A 19,445-nucleotide genomic window follows, 5' to 3' on the forward strand; every position below is an offset into this window, starting at 1 on the left:
CCACATTTGGGTTGTTTTTTGGCAGAAACTTTGCCTAGTTGTATGCACACCCTCTAAAATGTCTGTATATACTAAGTTTAGAACCTTGTAGGCCTGAATGAAATCTTGTTTTCAAGTGGTGACAAAAATAACCTGTTTCCTAAATCTAAGTGACACTCTTCTTTGGGGAATCGCTTATCATGGAAAACAGAATGCAAGTTGCCACAGGCCTTAGAGCTATACACATGCAAAGGAATGACTCTTTGTGTTTGAAAAATTAAGAGACTACACACACATACTTTTGAGTAAGTTGTGTAAGGGCAAGAATTATGTCTCTCACCTTTTTTAGGACACTGTCTTGTGCTCATAGCTCTTGAATGAATGAATGAAGTAGACATATAGTCAGCTTCCTTTGTCTTTGGCACTTTGGCTTCATATCTAAGTAGGAAGAAACTCTAAACTTGTCAGCAATATATAATAGAAAGAATTTTGCGTGCATTTTCCCTTCCCTCTTTCTATCATTCTACTATCATCTCTGTTTCCTTTAGACAGTCCTATTTTTGAGTCTGTCCCTAAAAATAACACTTTAAATAAATCAGACAATTACAATAATCCATGTTGATTTCTGAAATGATGAATAATCTTTGTGATGTCATTTAACCTCTGTGAGGCTTCAAATAAGGAAAATAGCTGTGAAGGCACATTAGGCTCTCGACCTATGTTTTTCTATGAGAAGCTACATGGGATACTAAATAGACTCCTGCACTTATAGTCAGGTAGTCTTAGGTTCAAATCTTGTCTCCAAATAATTGCTATGTAATTATAGGCAAAACTTCTCTGAGCCTCAACTTCTTTATCTGTAAAATGGGGGAGAATAATAACTGTGTTGTTGTTCAGTCATTTTGCAGTCATGTCCAGCTTTTCATGACCCTGTTTGGGGGCTTCTTGTCATAGATACTGGGGTGGTTTGCTATTTTCTTCTCCAGCTCATTTTACAGATAAGTAAGGCAAACTGGGTTAAGTGACCTGCCCAAGGTCACACAGCTAGTAAGTACCTAAGGCCAGATTTGAACTCAGGAAATTGAGTCTTTGTGACTTCAGGCCCTGTGCTTTATCCACTGCTCCACCTAGCTGCCCTGGTAGGCAGTAGGGAGCCTCATAATCAAAGCTATGCATTAACAATGATTATTCTAGCATCTATGTGAAAAATACACTGAAGGGAAGAAGAATGTGGAGGTAGAAAGAACTATCAAGAAGCTATTTCCAGGAAGATCCACTCTCTAATTAATAAGAGTTTAAAGCGTGTGAACAGAAATCGCAAGCCATAAACAACCACATTAAAACATACTCCAAATCACTAATAATAAGAGAAATGCAAATTACCTCCCACATGCAGACTGACAAAGATGACAAAAATTGAGAATCCTGGAGGAACTCTGGGCAGACAAGAACAAGAATATACTGCTGATGAAGCTGTGAAATGATTTAACTATTCTAGATTTCAGTTTAGAATTATGTAAGAAAAGTCACTAAACTATTTTTATCCCAGCAATTCTACTTCTGAACATATATCCTAAAGAAGTCTTCGAAGAGAGAAACAAAAGTCTAATATACACCAATATTTATAGCTGCAACCACTATTTCATGAAAGGCCCAGCCATCCAGCTCACTTCTCTTCTGGCTGCCCAGACTTTCTCCTCACCAGCACCCTTACCCAGGCGATGCCTCCCCTCTTGAGCTCTCACCTCTAATTGGTGAGACCCTGGATAGAATCACTATTCCATGAAGTGTCTAGACCATCCATGCTCATTGTTCTGATTCTGGTCAAATTCAGGACTCTCCCTGCTGCAAGACAGTCCTTGTATACCTCCTTAATTAACTCACTATCCCACTCACCATGCTTTCTACCACTATCTCCTCATTAACTCCTGTCTGATATGAAAAAGTGACTGGAGCCCCTTCTTAACCAGGGTTAAGTTCTCTAACCTGCATAAGTGACTCCATTCCATCTATCTTCTCCAGTAGATTGAAAAAGTAGGGATGAGAGAAGGGACAATTACCTTCAGTCTCTCCAAGTAGACTGACTTCTTAACCACTGCCTACAAATGTAAGGCATTTCTCCCCTATTGTCAAAAATCTCACTTCATCCATTCATCCCCATTATTGTGTCATATCTTTCTTGCCTTTTGTGGCTAAACTGCTTGAAGAAGGCTAGCCGTCTCCTTTTCTTGCACTCCCTTTAAATGTCTACAGTATGCTTTCCAGCACTGTTATTCCTCTAAAACTGCTATTTTCTGTCTGACATGGTCTCTTAATTGCCAAATCCTTTTCTTAATCCTCATCCTTTTTGACCCCCCCTTTTTTTTGAGGGGCAATGAGGGTTAAGTGACTTGCCCAGGGTCACACAGCTACTAAGTGTCAAGTGTGTGAAACTAGATTTGAACTCAGGTCCTCCTGAATTCAGGGCCGGTGCTTTATCCACTTCAGCACCTACCTGCCCCTTCTTGACCTCTCTTGAGCCTCTGAAACTGTGATTTATCCTCTTCTCCTTGATTACTTCTTCTCTCTAGATTTCACTACACTTCCTTCTCCTGGTTTTCCTTCTACATATCTGATTTCTACTCAGGCTCCTTGTTACACCTTCACCTAGGTCACAACCATTAACCATGGATGTCCCACAGGATTCTCTGCCCTGGGTCATCTTCTCTTCTCCTTTTATACTATTTCCCTTGTTGATCTCATGAGCCACCAGGTATTCAATTATCATCTCTGTGCTGATGATTCATAAATGTACATATCTCGCCCTGACCTCTCCCCTGACTTCCAGTTGTACATTTCCAACAGCCTAGTAGACATCCCCTAGATATCTTAAACACAACATGTCCAAAACCAAACTTATGATCTTTCTCCTCATACCCATTATTTTTCAACCCTCCACACTTCCAAACTTCCCTATCACTCTTGAGGGCACCACCATGCCTTCAATCACCCAGGCTTCCAACCTACTTGTCATCATTAATTCCTTTCTCACCCTTCATATCTAATATGAAACCAAGACCTTTCAGTTTTATTTTTGTAGCATTTCTTGTGTTCTAGGGGGCAGCTACAGAGCTTAGTGAATAGAATTCTAGTCTTAGAGTCAAGAAGACTCATCTTCTTGAGTTAAAATCTGACCTCGGGCACTTACTAGCTGTATGACCCTGGGCAAGCCACTTCACCCTGTTTGCCTCAGTTTCCTCATCTGTAAAATGAGCTGGAGAAGGAAATGGCAAACTCCAGTATCTCTGCCAAGGAGTCATGAAGGGTCAGGCATGACAGGAAACAGCTGAACAACAACCTCTTTTTGTCCTCTGACACTGCTACCACTGTAGTGCAGAACCTCATCACCTTATGCCTAGATTATGGAAATGGCCTGCTGATTAGTCTCTCTGCCATAAGTTTCCACCTGTTCTTTATCTTTCTAAATCACAAATCTGACCATGTCATCTCCCACCCCACCCCTCAACTACTCAGTAAACTCCCTGTTACCTCCAGGATCAGATCCTTTGTTTGGTGTTCAGAACCCTTCATAATCAGTACACCCCTCCAGCCTTCCCAGTCTTATACTTTACCCATCTCTGCCTTACTCCTCAGTCCATCGACACTGGCCACCTTGGTGTCTTCCTCACTTCATCTCCTGACTACAGACATTTGAGTAGGCCATTCCCCTTTCCTGGAATTCTCTCATTACCTCAAGATCTCACCTTCTTACAGGAAGTCTTTTTCTGATCTACCTTAATTCTAGTACTTTCCCTGTGTTGATTAATTCCTATTTATCCTATATATAAAACTTGTTCGCACATAGTTATTGACATGTTGTCTTCCCCCACTAGATTGTGAGCTCCTCCAGAACAAGGGTGATATTTTACCTTTCTTTGTATCCCCGGTGCTTAGTAGAGTGCCTGGCATATATAGTAGGTGCTTAATAAATGTTTACTCACTTCTCACCATCAGCTTTGCCGCCACTCACAACCCTCCATTTTCCAACTCTCTTTTATGTACTGTCTTCCTCTATTAGAATATACGTCCTTTGAGAGTAGAGACTGTATTTTTGCTTGTATTTGTATTCCCAGAACTTAAGAGTGTCTGGAACATACTAAGTGCTTAATAAATATTCTATTATAAACTTATTGAAGTCTTTGGGGGGGGGGCAAGGCAATGAGGGTTAAGTGACTTGCCCAGGGTCACACAGCTAGTAAGTGTCAAGTGTGTCTGACGTTAGATTTGAACTTAAGTCCTCCTGAATCCAAGGCCAATGCTTTATCCACTGCGCCACCTAGCTGCCCCCTATTATAAACTTATAACAGCACTTTCTAGCAAATAACTTAGGGGAGAGGACTGAGTACCCTGGATGAGGGCCAGATTGAAAGAATAGTTAATGGTTTGATGTCAGTGTGACAAGAGGTTTCCAAGGATCTCTTCTTTGCTTTGTGCTATTTGACATTTTTATCAGTATTTTGGATAAATGAATAGATGGCATACTCATATGCAGATGACACAAATCTAGGAGGGACAGCTAGCACTGAAAGACAAGAATCAGGATCCAAAAGGATTGTGACAGGCTAGAGTCAACTAGGCTGAATGTACTAAGAGAAAATTGAATAGGGATAACTGTAAGGTCTTATAATTCAGTACAAAAATCAACTTCATGAGTACAAGATGGAAGAGGTGTTGTTAGACAGCAGCTGTTTTGAAAGAGATCTGGGAGCTTTAGAGGACTACAAACTTAATGAGTCAGCAGTTTGATGTGGCATACACTCCCCCCACCCCCGACAAAAAACCCAACTACCCAACAACCAAAACTGTAATACCTACCTGATACCACTGTATCATAAATACAGAGCTAGAGAGATCATCTAGTTAAACCCCTTCAAATGAGGAAACCGAGGCCACAAAAGGTCAAGTGGGATTTCAGCCTAGGTCCTCTGACACTAAAGTAAGCAATTCTAAACTCTGAGACCAAGCATAACAAATCTAAGGCCTCTTTCCTTCAACTGTCCTCTATGTATTTGAAGTTATTGACACTGTCTTCCGTTTAGTTCCCGTGTCTAGTCTCCTGGCTCAGGGGCATCCTCCACAAAGCTATCAAACTGAAATTCCTAAAGCACAAATCCAACCATATATTACTGCCTTGCTCACAAAGGTCCCTTAGTTTCCTGTTCTCTATGATAAAATACAAACTTCTCTGGCCTTTAGAGCCTTGCGCTGTCACCCCACCCTACTCTTTAAGGCTTAATGTATATCAAGTGTACATCTCCATGTGACCAGTGTTCTAGCCAAACTGGCCTTCTCATTCTTCCCTGTGCACTGTTTCTGTTTCTTATCTCCATCTTTTACTTAGGCTCTCCCATGCTCTCCCATGCCTCCCTTCTCTACTTTTCCCCTTGGCTTACTTAAAGCATTTAGCTCAAGTGCCACTTACCTTATGAGACCTATTCTCACTTCCCTCATTATTAGAACTTCTCCCCCCACCCCCAAGTGACTTTGTACTTACTACAACTATATTGTATTTACATATCTTTGTTCACATTCTCCCTCCAATAAAAAGAAGCCCATGTACTGTTTCAGTTTTGTCTTTATTTCTCTTGCACTTAATTCATTGTCTGGCACATAGTGGTAGCTCCTTAATCAATGCTTGTTGAATTAATACGTGGTTGTCTTTTCAGACAACCCTAGTCGTGGTCCTTAGTATTGAGCTGTTATCGATTATTATCTCTAATTCCCTCAACTAATAAAGTTTAGAATAGTCATAAAACTTCTGAGTTGGAAGGGACCTCAGAGGCAATGTGGTTTAACCCCCATATCCCCAACTCAAAGCAGCTGCCATCAAAAGTATTACCTTCTGCATTAAATAAAAACTTACTCCTTTTACTATGTCATACTCCTTTTACTATGTACCAGCTGTCTGTAACATCTGCCATACCACAGTCCACACCTCTTCTAGCCAGATTGTCATTCCAGGACACCAAAACTGTTTCATGTTTGTAACACAAGCTAAACTTAGTTCTCTGCATGTCAGAAGTTCATCATGCATATTGTTTCCTTGATTCGTCTTTGTTTTGGATCAACCTCCTCCTGTACTCTTTCTTGTTCCTCCTTATTTTTTCCCCAAACTGAGCTTAAAAGGAACCTAATTACTGCTTGCAAATAAAGGACCTCCACATTGTAGGGAAAACAGACTCTGTAAGATAATAAATTAGTAAACAAATATTTATTAAGCATCTCATATGCCATGGATTGTGCCTAGGAGGTGCTTAAATAAGAAATAAAGATAAAACTAATCACTTGTCAAACTCAGATAAGTTCAGGCATGCAAAGTGTTTTGCAAATCTATATACGTGTCAGCTAGGAATGATGTGACATAGACCGATCATCAGAGGAGAACCTATTGACTGTCAGAATGTTGACTGATGATCACTTCCTGGTATTACTACTGATTAATAATATTAGTAACAAATATCTTTAATAATAGCTCATGTTTATATGACTTTTTAAGGTTTTCAAAGGGCTTATTAACATATAGTATCTCATTTGATCTTATAACAACCCTTTGAAGTAGGTATTATCTCCATTTTACAAAAAAGAAAACTGAGACTGAGGTTAAATGACTTATTGAGTCATACAGCTAGTAAGTATTAGAGGCAAGAGTTTGACCCCCATAGCAGTGTTCACAATGATCCAGACTTATTGGTTACTTATTACCCCTAGATATGTACCTCAAGATAGAGGAGGCCTTTTGGGGGGGGATGGGATGGCACTTTCAAGCACAGTAAGGAGTAAGTTAGCTTATGATCTCATTTCTCTTGCAAATATGGTACTGATAAATCCCTTAAAATTGTCGGAGTTGAGAGAGACTGGATAAAAGCTCTTTTTCAAGGATTGTACTTAACATTGGATATTCATAATTTTATTAGAGATGGGGGCAGTTAGGTGGCACAGTGGATAGAGCACTGGCCCTGGAGTCAGGAGTACCTGAGTTCAAATCCGGCCTTAGACACTTAACACTTACTAGCTGTGTGACCCTGGGCAAGTCACTTAACCCCCATTGCCTCACTAAAAAAAAAAAATCAACAACAAGAAATAATTTTATTAGAGATTATATTGGGGGAATATTAATGCCAGACATTTTGGTGCCCTTATAGTGATCTTGAAGTAGAAATAAGGCTACTAGATTAGGTCACCAATGTTTTATCTTGCCCTTATTTCTTTTTCTCTTGTCTACTGCAATTGGTTCTTCTTTCATTACTCTCCTTTTTGTTCTCTCTAGGGTAAACAGTAGCACTTGATGTATCTGCAACTTGGTAAGGGTTGCTGATTAAATGTAGTTGTAGTCATTAACTTCTTAATTATAAGTGCTCTTTAACAAGTACCACATTTTTCATTCATTGGGAATGACAATATTAAAGGAAAATTTTCCTAACATCATACCTAAACTTCCATCTGTGTTGTAACTATAATTTAGTCAAGTCACTTAATCTCTCTAAACCTCAGCTACTTCTGTAAAATGGGATAATAATGCCTGTAATACCCACCATAGAGGATTTTTATGCATATCAAATAAGGTAAATAGGTTAAGTACTTTGCTAATCTTAAAGCTCTATTCAAATGTCAGCTATTATTATCATCAAAAAAAAATTATTTCTCCTGTGAGCAGTATTCCAGATATTCCCATCAATGAACAACAATTATTGAGTGCCTACTCTGTGAAGAACCTTGTGGGCAGGAAATGTCAAACTTTTGTGGCACTTCCTAGGACTTATAATGGTAGGGTACTGGGTACTCAAGAAAGACTTGTTCATTATTTCAAGTGTAACCTAATTTCCTACCAACATCCCCCAGGTTTCTATCCAGAGAACCCAAATTTGTATGAATATTGCTTCAAAGATGATTGAGTAAAAGAATAAATATTTAGGGATCTTTACATACAAAACTAAAATTAGAATTTGATCTCTTAATTTGTCTTCCTCTTTTTCTGCTCAAGAGTTGGGGGGGTTTTTGTGTGTGTGTGTGTTTTTTTTTTCATTTTCATTCCACCATGTTGAGGAATGAGAGATACTTTTTACTCTTTAAGGCGGTTGAAAACATATATTTGGAGGAATCTGTTCATGAGGTTTATTGCTCCCAGCAGCAAGACACTAATTTCATGCATTACTTCCAATGGAATGAGAGAAGAATAGAGGCTGGAAAAGGTGACCGAAGGAGAGGTATTTGGGAAGATTCCTTCAGAAGAAGGCTTCGGAAGGTGCCGTCACAGAAGGGATTTCCTGAGCCCAATTACCCTCTGAAGAAAAACTGGAGAAGGTGTAGCTAAACACAGTTATCAGGAAGCTTCTGAGTCCAAGTCATAGATTCAGGATGAATTACTATGGTCAGCTCTCTAGTCAATCAATTTCTCTGTGTGTGTGTCTCTCTCTGTCTCTGATGAAGATTTGCCTAACCTCAGAAGCAGAATGGTGTACTGGTTATCATGCTACACTACGGATCAGGCAGACCTGGGTTCACATCCCTCTGCTGTGTATGTTCATGGGGAAGCAAGTCACATAACCTCCTCTGTTCTGGGTTGGGTCTGACTCAGGCCATTCATTTCCCTGGTTTTTATCTTTGATGTCAGACACTTGCAGGTCATTCAACTGTTAACAAAAGGAGATTTACTTAGTCATAGCAGGCTAAGATTAAATTCAATTAAATAATGATAGGCTCCAGGCCTGTACAGGCATGATGTGGAGGATGAGCCAGGAAGAGAGAACGGAGTAGAGTAGACCATAGGAGAACCAAGAAAGACCATTGTCACAGAAACCTAGAGAGAAGAGTATCAGAGAGGAGCAGGTAATCAACAGTGTTAGATGCTATAGAGAGACCAAAAAAAATTAGGAATGGGAAAAGACCATTAGATTGGCAACTAAGAAATCATGCATAACTTTGGAGAGAAGAGTTTCTGTTGAAGATGAGATCATAAGCTAGACTGTAGAATGATACTATTCCTAATTATGACTCTGTTGTATCATAAGATGTTGGAGTGCCTTCTGAAACATCAAAAGAATATCACATTTTACTGATCACCTTTAGGATAATAGGAATTTTAGTCTAATATTTTGAAAACTGTCCATTTATGCCTTTATATCGTAATTCTGTCTCTTCACTTGGCCCCCTTCTCTTTTTCCTCTCTTCCTTAATAGAGTCATTTAATTCTGTAACTTCAGGTACCTTCTCTATACAATAGCTCCCCAGTCTTTATTTCTAATCCTTACTCGTTCCTGAGATTTAAACCTGCATCTTAAATATCTTAATCTATGGCTGATGAAATAACCTTCAATTAGGTCTTGGAACCCTTCCCTCCCCTGCAAGATTAGTCTTCCTGTGTACAGATGGTGTCAAGTCATCACTTTGCTTAAAACTTTTCAGTACCTCTTTTTTGCCTTCCAAATAAAACTTAACCCAGCTCTGGCATTCAAAGCCTTCAACCGTCTAGAACAATACAACCCATCCAGCCTCATCACTCTTGCCACCTAGTCCCTTCTTCATGTTCTGCTTTGCCCTACCTTTGTGTCTCTATGTTCTTCCCGTTCGAATGCCTGACCCTTCTCCACCCCCATCCTTTCTCTCCATGTAGGGAAATCTTTCCTGTCCTTTAAGGACAAACAAAAACCCTTTCCTGATTTCCTTCACACCTATGGCTGTTATAGAGGGAGATTTAGACTAAGATGAGATTTTGTTAAATTCTATCTGCAAGCATTTATTAAGCACCAGTTGTGTGCCAGGCATTGCCAAGCTGTGGGGAATACAAAGACAAAAGCAAGAAGATCTCATCCCTCAAGAAGCTTACCCTCTACATAGGGGGTCATAATTAATGGTCTTATTCCCCAACTGCAGCCTTCCTCAGAAGCAGAGGAGGCTAGGTAAGAAAATGGAAATGGAACAATCTCTATACTTAGCACAGTGGATGTTCTGAAATCCAACAAACAGTATTAACCAGCCAATAGTGCAAAATGTTAACTTGTAAAAACCTAGTCTAAGAATGCAGTCTAGTATGAATGAGAAGGTTTTTGATAGCACATTTTTAGTGTTGATCTATGTAAGTTCCTATATATGAGTACATGAAAATGTTAAGCCTACAATATAAGTCAATAATAGTACCAGCAATGGATGGGGGAGGACTATTTACAGAGCTACATGTACTAGATGAATGAAAAATTATGAAAATATGCTTACATTTATACAATTTTGTGCGCACTTAGGCCTCTTTAGTTCCTGGCAGTAGTTGTATGAGATTGCCCGACACTTTTCTATTTTGTGTGTGGGCAAACGTCAGGGGGTTTTGTAGGAGGAAATTGTGGTCATTCTTCTTCCTGTTCGTTTACATGTTTTTGTCTGAGAGAAGGTTAAAATCTAGCCATATTTTTCAACAAGATCAGACATGAGAATAGAGGAAAACGCATAGAAACTGTTGGTGGAGTGGGAAGAACAGGAATTTTTCCAAAGAAGTTACTCTCTCTCCGATCAGACTTTTAGAGACCCAATGGGGAGTGAGGTAGGTGCAAACAAGGAACATTAAATGGCCTTTCAAAGTGTTGGGTTTTAGAGGATTGCTTTTATACTCTAACCAAAAGCCAACATTTAAATTGCTGTGATCTGGGTTGTCACAATTTGTGTTGGCAAAGTTGGGCTAATCTCAGAGTCTCCATTGCTTTGAAAAGATTTGATCAGACTATTTCATTGAATCTGCTAAATTTTCTGCACTAAACAATTTATGTTTTTGGATAGATATTCTTTTGTGAGATTGAGGGTTTACAGATAATTGTTTTTTGGAATTTACTCAGCTTTCTTGTAAATGGTGTGGTATAGTTAATGGGTAGAGAGATAATATCTGTCTATCCAGAGTTTTATGATAAATTATTGAGGCAAAAAATCAGGAAGAAGATAGTATTATTCTGAGTTCCAAAAATGTCACTGCTTTTGATTAAAACTAACCAAATTCCATATCATGGATAAGGACTCAGCTGACTACAGAAAATTTGTAGATACTATAAATTAGTTCTTGAGTTTTGTAAACTTGAAGCTATTATTAAAATCTTTTAAATTAGTGTGGGCAGCACTCCTTTGCATATAGAAATTGGCACTTAGTAAACATTTGTTGACTTTGTGTAACATATCCTACATTATTTTGAGGTCATGTCATCACCATTATGGCATGATATGCCATTCAGAAACAACCAAATTAAAATGTTATCAATGAGAGCCTATTAGAATGAAGGATTATGTAATATTAAGTAGAAACGGAAGAATGGTGTTGTTCATGGAATCTCAAAGGAGGAGAGTTGGAGATGAAGAATTCCTTAGTGTGTCTGTGGCATGGTATAAAAGAGAAAGCATCCTTCCTGGAAAACACAGCTATTGGGTGGTGAAGTGGATAAAGCACTGGCTCTAGATTCAGGAGGACCTGAATTCAAATCCAGCCTCAGATACTTGACACTTACTAGCTATGTGACCCTGGGCAAGTTACTTAACCCTCATTGCCCCGCCAAAAAAAAAAAAAGAAGAAGAAAACAAAACACAGCTGTTCTGCTCTCTGCGGCATTATATATGTGTAGAAGAGTAGCACCATATTATGTTATAACTAGATAAAAATATCCCTTAAAGTCAGGACATTTAATTCCTTTTGCTTTAAAGTTCTGCATTAGAAAGCAATATTCTGGGGTCGGCTAGGTGGCACAGTGGATAAAGCACCGGCCCTGGATTCAGGAGTACCTGAGTTCAAATCCAGCCTCAGACACTTGACACTTACTAGCTGTGTGACCTTGGGCAAGTCACTTAACCCCCATTGCCCTGCAAAGAAAAAAGAAAAAAGAAAGAAAGCAATGTTCTGGTGATTAGGTTTGCTAGGTATAGTGCCTAGCATATTAGGTGATTATTAAGAAAAATACAGTCATGGATTGTTAGAATTTAAAGGGACCCTAGAAATGAGTAAATGAACCTACTCATTTTACAGATGAGGAAAGAGGCCTATTTGCTAGTTGTTTGATTAACTTATCTCAATTTCAGATACTACCTTTGGCCAGTAGACATGTATCTTTGAATTTTTATAATAAGTATATTGTTGTAAATTCAGCAACCTTTTAAAAATATTGTTATCTTTTGTTTTTCCATCACCTTCATTTCCCAACATATCCTTCTTCCCTCTCTCTTCCAGAGAGTTATCTCATATGACCAATAATAATAAAAATGGAGGAGAAACTAGTAATCAGCATATCAGATGAGTCTAACATTTTTATGCAGTGTCCATCACATTGTCTTTGACCTCTGCAAAGAAAAGAAGGTGTATTCACCAAATTCTTCTTTGAGGTGAAGTGTAGTTATTATAATTTCATGTCATTCTTTTGTTTGGTTGGTTTTTTTGGTCAGGCAATTGGGGTTAAGTGACTTACCCAGGGTCACACAGCTAGTAAGTGTTAAGTGTCTGAGGCCGGATTTGAACTCAGGTCCTCCTGAATCCAGGGCTGGTGCTTTATCCACTGCATCACCTAGCTGCCCCTAAAATTTATTTTTCAGAGTTTTATTGGTAGTTTCTGTTTTCACAAGTCATTTCATCTTATTCTGCCCTTAATAAACCGTTCCTCATAGCAAAGAGTAGCATTTTAAGTGAAACCTGACAGCACATATATACATATCCACACAGTATATACTGCATTCCATATTCATAGCCCAATCTTTTCAAAGAGAGTGTTTCTTTCTCATTTCTCCAGGACTGAGAATGTTCATTTCATCAGAATTTCGCTTAGGAGCTAGCTTGTCCCAGCTCAGAAGAGTTGATTGTTAAATTTTCATTATGAGCATTTACCACTGGGAAAATTGACAAATGCTATATAAATCAGTCTTGAATTATTGCTTTCTTAATTGTCTAGACCAGTGGTGTCAAACTCAAATAGAAACAGGATCCCTATAGGCTACATATTTACTTAGAAAACCACAAATTAACATTATCTATGTGGTATTACATTTTTATTTTGTTAAATATTTCCTAATTACATTCTAATTTAGTGGACAAAGTTTAACACCTCTGGTGTACACTTAAGAAAGTGATGAAGAAAAGGTTAAAAGGTTAATAATATGAGTTAAATGACTGTAATGTATAACGTCTATCAGATTGCTTGCTGGCTTCTGGAGGGGGGAGGGAAAAAATTTGGAATTTAAAATCTTTTAAAAATGAATGTTGAAGGGCAGCTAGGTGGCGCAGTGGATAGAGCACCGGCCCTGGAATCAGGAGTACCTGAGTTCAAATCCGGCCTCAGACGCTTAACACTTACTAGCTGTGTGACCCTGGGCAAGTCACTTAACCCCAATTGCCTCACTAAAAAAACAAAACAAACAAAAAAAATGAATGTTGAAAACTATCTTTACAGTGTATCAATGTCTCAGTTTTTCCATGTCTCCTCCAACATTTGTCATTTTCCCCTTCTATCATTTTAGCCAATTTGATGGATATGAGTTGTTTTAATTTGCATTGCTCTAATCAATCATGATTTAGAGCATTTTTCATATGACTAGCTATAGCTTTAATTTCTTCTAAAAACTGCCTGTTCATATCCTTTGACCATCTATTAATTGGGAAGTGACTTATTCTTATAAATTTGACTCTTTTCTCTATATATTTATACCTTTATCTGAGAAACTGACCATAATTTTTTTTTACCAATTTTCTTCTTTCCTTCTAATCTTGGCTACATTGGTTTTATTTGTACAAAAAACCTTTTATTTGACTAATCAAAATTATCCATTTTACATCCCACAGTGCTCTCTTGTTTATTCATAAATTTTTCTATTGATAAATCTGATAGGTAATATGTTCCATGCTGTTCTGATTTACCTGTGATATCTCCCTTAATATCTAGGTCATGTATTCATTTTGATCATATCTTGGTAAATGGTGTAAGATATTGGTCTCTACCTAGTTTCTGTGAGACTGCTTTCCAGTTTTCCTAAGAATTTTTACCAAATAGTAAATTCTTATCCCATTGGTCTCCTTTAAAAATGAAAAACAGATAAAAGAAAGGACACAGAAAAAGTTTAAATGATAAAATTCAAACAACAAACATAGTGAGTCCAAGAGAACCAACATGCTCTTTCAGCCAGGAAATACTTAGTCTCTTTGCCCATTAGAGAAACCAAGGGCAAACACTGAGTTAGAACAAACTTGTTTGTAAAATTTATACAAGGGATGGTGGAAGATTATGAACAGTGTTACTTCTTAAAATAGTTGAGGAAAAAACAAGTTTCCAGAAAGTTTAGACAGAGATTCAACTAAGTAAAGTCATCCAAAGGTCATTTAGGAGTAAGACTGGAAGGACAACAGAGAAAAAGTAGACAAGATCCCCCTGTGGACTCTACCAAGACAGCCAAGGATGTGCTTTGTGAGGAAGTGCAATCAACCCTGAAAGAAAAGCTGGAAAGAGCTGGGTGGCTGGACTAGACTCAAGGATACTTAAGGAAGGATGGGGGGGGGGGGAGGCAGCTAGGTGGCACAGTGGATAAAGCACTGGCCCTGGATTCAGAAGGACCTGAGTTCAAAACTGGCCTCAGACACTTGACACTTACTAGCTGTGTGACCCTGGGCAAGTCACTTAACCCTCATTGCCCCACCAAAAAACAAAACAAAAAAACCCATCTACAATAAAAGAAGGACGAAACATCCTTCAAGTAGCATGATTTTGAAGATATTGAGGGAAACCAAGTAACCAAGTCCAACAACCCTTTATTTACCTCTCCAAAGAAAACCTGTGAACCATCCTTTAATTTAGCTGTAACTTCCTTTTATCTTTTAGTTTCATTTATAGTAAGAATGTAAATATTGATATTGTTCAGTTCCCTAGTAGTATGCTGAGTCATTGGTCATAGGACAAGGCTCTCACATTTAGAGGACCAGCAGTTGAATTAATGCTTATTGATGTCTAAAAATCATATGATTCTTGTCATTCTCTATCCCTTTTCCCACCCCACTCCACCTCCTACCGCTATCACTGCTAATGTGTAAGTGACTGCTTAAGACTCAGAGCCATTTTGTGTTTTCTACATTTCTTGGATTGCCATGCTTAAAAAAATCATTGCCTAATAGTAAGCCTCCTAATGATGAGTCACAGAAAGTAGGCAGGTCCTCAGAAAGACCTAGACTACTTCTCAAAGTCTTTCTGTCACCACTGCCAGAAATGTGTGCTCTCCTGGCATAGCCTTTTACAAGTCAGTCATTTGGTCTTCCTGCCTCGGATCTCTTCACCCCAAACCATCCTCTCTGAATAGAGCTGAATAGCTCCCAAAATGATTTCCCTAAAGCACAGGTCTGACCACTTTCCTCTCTCACTCAGTAATCTCCAGTTGTTCCTATTACCTCCAGGATCAACTATAAATTCCTCTGACATTTAAAGCCCTTTGTAACTTGACTTCTTTATATCTTTCCAATCTTTTTATACCTTTCTCCCTTCTGTGACCCAACAAAACTGGAGTTCTTTCTGTTCCTTGCACATAACACTATATCTCACAACTCCATGCATTTTCACTGGCAGTCCCCCAAGCCTGAATTGATCATCCTTCTCACCTCCTGATTTCTCTTGATTCCTTTTTAAGATACAGCTAAAATCCTACATTCTGCAGGAACCCTTTCCTTGCTCCTCCCACTGCTGCCCATTTTCTCTGAAATAACATTCCATTTACACTCCATATATCCTGTATGTACATACTTGCTTAAATGTTGTCTCCCTTATTTGAATATGAGATCTTTGAGGACAGGCCAGGACCACCTTGCATTGTATACATAGCTCTCAGAATCCCTGGGATATGTTCAGTTGTTTTTCAGTCATGTCCAACTCTGTGACCCCATTTCTTGGCAAGAGGGAAATAGGGTCAAGTCTCTTGCCCAGGGGCCACACAAGGTAGAAAGTATCTGAGGCCAAATTTGAACTGACCCTAGCCCCAGGACTTGATCCACCGTGCCACCGAGCTGTCTCTTGCACATAGTAAGCAGTTAATAAATGCTTGTTGACTGTGTAATAATTGACCAGCTAAGGATTGTCTAACTGAATAAGGAACAAACTGTCATTTCCTTGGGAACAGTAATTTGAATAAATGAATGAATAAATAAGGATACTTTGGATAAAGAGTAACTCAAATCAGATTGGTCTGTTCTACTCTAACAGAATGACAGATAGGAAGAGGGGAAATTATTTTATTAAAGCTTTATAAAAAATATTATGGCAATCTAAGAAACTGGGGAAGTGTAGTTTAAGCATTACAAGCTTTAAATGATTATATAACATGGATGAGGTGGGGCAATTCATTCACATTTATGTATTATATATATGTATATATATATATATGTGTATATATATATGTATAAAGTATCTTGAAGCATTTTATAAATATTAGTCATTATAATTCTCATCATTTTGAAGTTAAATATGTACTGATTTATGACATATATTAGTTGCTTCAGGGCAGCTTATTGAAGTGGAAGGGACCATATCTTACTTTCGTTTGAATCTCCTTAGTTGCCTTAGGAGTTTCATCAATGTCTGAACTTTGAGGAAAGTAAAGGCAAATTAGTACAAGCTGCTTTAATAAGCTATTTCTAGAAATGCCCTCTATCTAATATTGGGAGTACCCTACGAAGACATAACCCCTGTAAATTTGCCCTTACCAAGTAATTTCAGTGACATCTTAGCCGAGCCCCAGCAGAGACCTCTGTGCAACATTGTTCCACTTGCCACTCATTTTGCACGTATATGACATTGTTTCTAAGGAATTTCTTCCTATATTTCTTCTACCACTGTTTTCTTGGAACTAACTCATAATGTTAGATTGAACGATTATCCCTGTTAAGAGAGCTACAATTCTAAGAACATGAAAGATTCCCTCTTAAATGAAAAAGTCAGATGCATCATTGAGGAAAAAGAATGATGAAACAACTATTGGAGGAAGTTTATTATGGAGGAGGGGAGTCACACCCCCATCTCAACACTAGTCTAATCAGGGGGAAGGAGAAGAGTTCATTTGCTACACCAAAAAAGAACGGCCAAATCACAGGGCTATGGTTTCCACATACAAACTCTATAAACCTTTGTAGCTTTCTCCTTATGGTTTAGTATCACCATGACTTTCACAGGTTACAGCCATTGTAATGCTGGTAAATGTTTAACAACAAGCTCTTATAAAATATGCCCCATGACATAAGTGTAAATGTACATTGACATTTTCTCCGGGCCTTCCTTCTAGACAATCAACAGAGCAATAAATCGAGCCCTGGCCTGTATTGTTTGACATTTTCCTCGCTTGTAAATGCCAGTTCAGTCTGGCTCCAGCACCCCCTTGTAATACATCCCACCAGTAAGTGGTGGGGTTTTTAGATTCACTCCTAAATAAATTATCAAAAAATTCAAATGATCTGTCATGAGACGTTGCCATTGGGAGCTTGGTTTTATTAAAAAGCCTCTGTGCCCCAAATACATGATGACTCTCAGGTTTAAAACAAAACCTCAGAGACCAGACTGTTGGTCATCTAAACCTGTAAAATAGGCTTCGCCAGACACTGAGTTGGGTATGGCCGAGCAGATACACATTAACCAGTATGAGACCGCTCTGTCTTCACTGGGCGTGTGAACAAAACTCTGTATCTAGCACTTAAAGCCCTTCCAGACTATCTTCCAGGCAGAATGTCCTACTTGTTATCCCCCTTTGCACAACCTCACGCCCTACACTCCCCACTGCCTGTACTGGGGTTACAAATAAAGGCAAATAGTCTCTGCCCTCAAGAGCAGTTGGAGGAGACAGCATGCAAACAATTCCTCCTGCTCCCCACCTCTTGGCATCTCTAACTCTTGCCAGGCCAGTGTACTTGTAGGGAAGTGAGTGTGAAGAAGACTGGAAAAATAGGAGGGGTCAGGATCCAAAGGAGGACTTTTACTTTCTCTGGGAGGTCTTAGTGATCAATTAACCTTAGAAGGGGGTGCTGTGCTAGTCAGATGGGGCCAGGAAAAAGCTTTGTGCAAGAGAGGCTCGACCTGAGTATGAAGGGAAACCAGGGATTACAGCCATGTATGTAGGAAGGAGGAAGAACATTCCAGGCCCGGGGGAAGCAAGTGCAGAAGCACAGAAAGCCATTATGGCCAGAACATAGATCATTACATGGAGGAGGCAGCGTGCCAAAAGACTAGAAAGGTAGGTTTGAGTCAGGTTGATGAAGTTTAATTGCCAAAAGAGGAGTTAATACACTAGAATGATACTAGAAGTATTAAGGTGCCACTGGAGTTAAACATCAAGTACACAGAGTGACCCACATTTTAGGAAAATCACTCTGGTCGTTGTTTGGAAGATGGATTAGAGTCATTAAGGAAAGAAGACCGAATAGCAAAGTTGGTCTAGGAGAGAGGGGATGAAGGCCCAAACTAGAGTGATGTCTGTGTGAATGAAAACAAGGCAATATATCTGAGAGATAGAGATTAAAGCAAGAGGAAGCAACTGATTGGGTATTTAGGGATGAATGAGGAATTGAGGATTACATCAAAGTTGAGAACCTGAGTGACTTGAAGAATGGTGGTGCTTTCAGCAGTATTAGGGAGGTTCAGAAAACAGGTAGTTTTGGGGGATGGGTTAGAGAGGGGGCCATCTGCAGTCATCCTGATGTATATCTTTGCCACTGGACCTAGATGGCTCCAGAGGAGAGAGTGAGCTCAGTTGATGACTTGGCACAGCCCTGTCTCACTTAAATCCAATTCACTGCAAGTCATGACATCACTTCCCCGGTGTCATGGTCCTCTTTGAGAACAAAGGAACAACAGTTTTTTGGGAGAAGATAATGAGTTCTGTTTTAGTCTTATTAAGTTTGAAATGCCCATGGAATATCCAGTATGAAGTGTCCAATAGACAGTGATGTGGGATTGGAGCTCAGGAGAGAGATTTAGCTCTCGCGTGTATAGTACACACAATATACATAGAGATGGTAATTGAATTAGAGTTGATGAGGCATTTTGGAGAGAACTTATAGTAAGAAAAGAAGTGCTAGGGGCAGCTAGATGGCTCAGTGGATAGAGCACCGGCCCTGGAGTCAGGAGAACTCGAGTTCAAATCCCACCTCAGACACTTAACACTTACTGGCTATGTGACCCTGGGCAAGTCACTTAACCCCAATTGCCTCACTAAAAGGGAAAAAAAGAAAAAAGAAAAGAAGTGCTTTCTGAGATGCCAGATTAATTCAAATATCTTGTAGTTTTCTAATGGTAAAAGGTTCTGTTTGATCAACTTTTTTCATTTGTAGTGCCATCGAGAATGTAATACCATGCCTTGTTCTGCAATGTTGTGTTTATTTTTTATTCCCTTAGGCAACATTCACAGTTACATTTAGAGAGCTAAATGCTTGTTTACATAATGAATATGGAATGACAATGAAG

The 19,445-nt window shown here is 39.0% G+C and overlaps 1 protein-coding gene across 4 annotated transcripts in view; it reads left to right on the plus strand.

Annotated features, from left to right (window-relative positions):
- The window catches only part of CCM2 (CCM2 scaffold protein), a 134,768-nt gene that overhangs the window by 63,195 nt on the left and 52,128 nt on the right, over positions 1-19,445 (plus strand). Inside the window, exon 1 of one of the 4 annotated variants that reach the window (XM_043986669.1) lies at positions 10,440-10,546. The exons of the other annotated variants lie outside the window; for them this stretch is intronic. Within the exon in view, the coding sequence (XP_043842604.1) occupies positions 10,535-10,546 (12 nt within the window). The 5' untranslated portion in view covers positions 10,440-10,534. Of the gene's footprint in view, positions 1-10,439; positions 10,547-19,445 lie in introns of those variants that run through there. 4 annotated transcript variants of the gene reach the window in all.

Source organism: Dromiciops gliroides, chromosome 1 (genome assembly GCF_019393635.1).
Source record: "Dromiciops gliroides isolate mDroGli1 chromosome 1, mDroGli1.pri, whole genome shotgun sequence".
NCBI classification, from domain to species: Eukaryota; Metazoa; Chordata; class Mammalia; order Microbiotheria; family Microbiotheriidae; genus Dromiciops; species Dromiciops gliroides.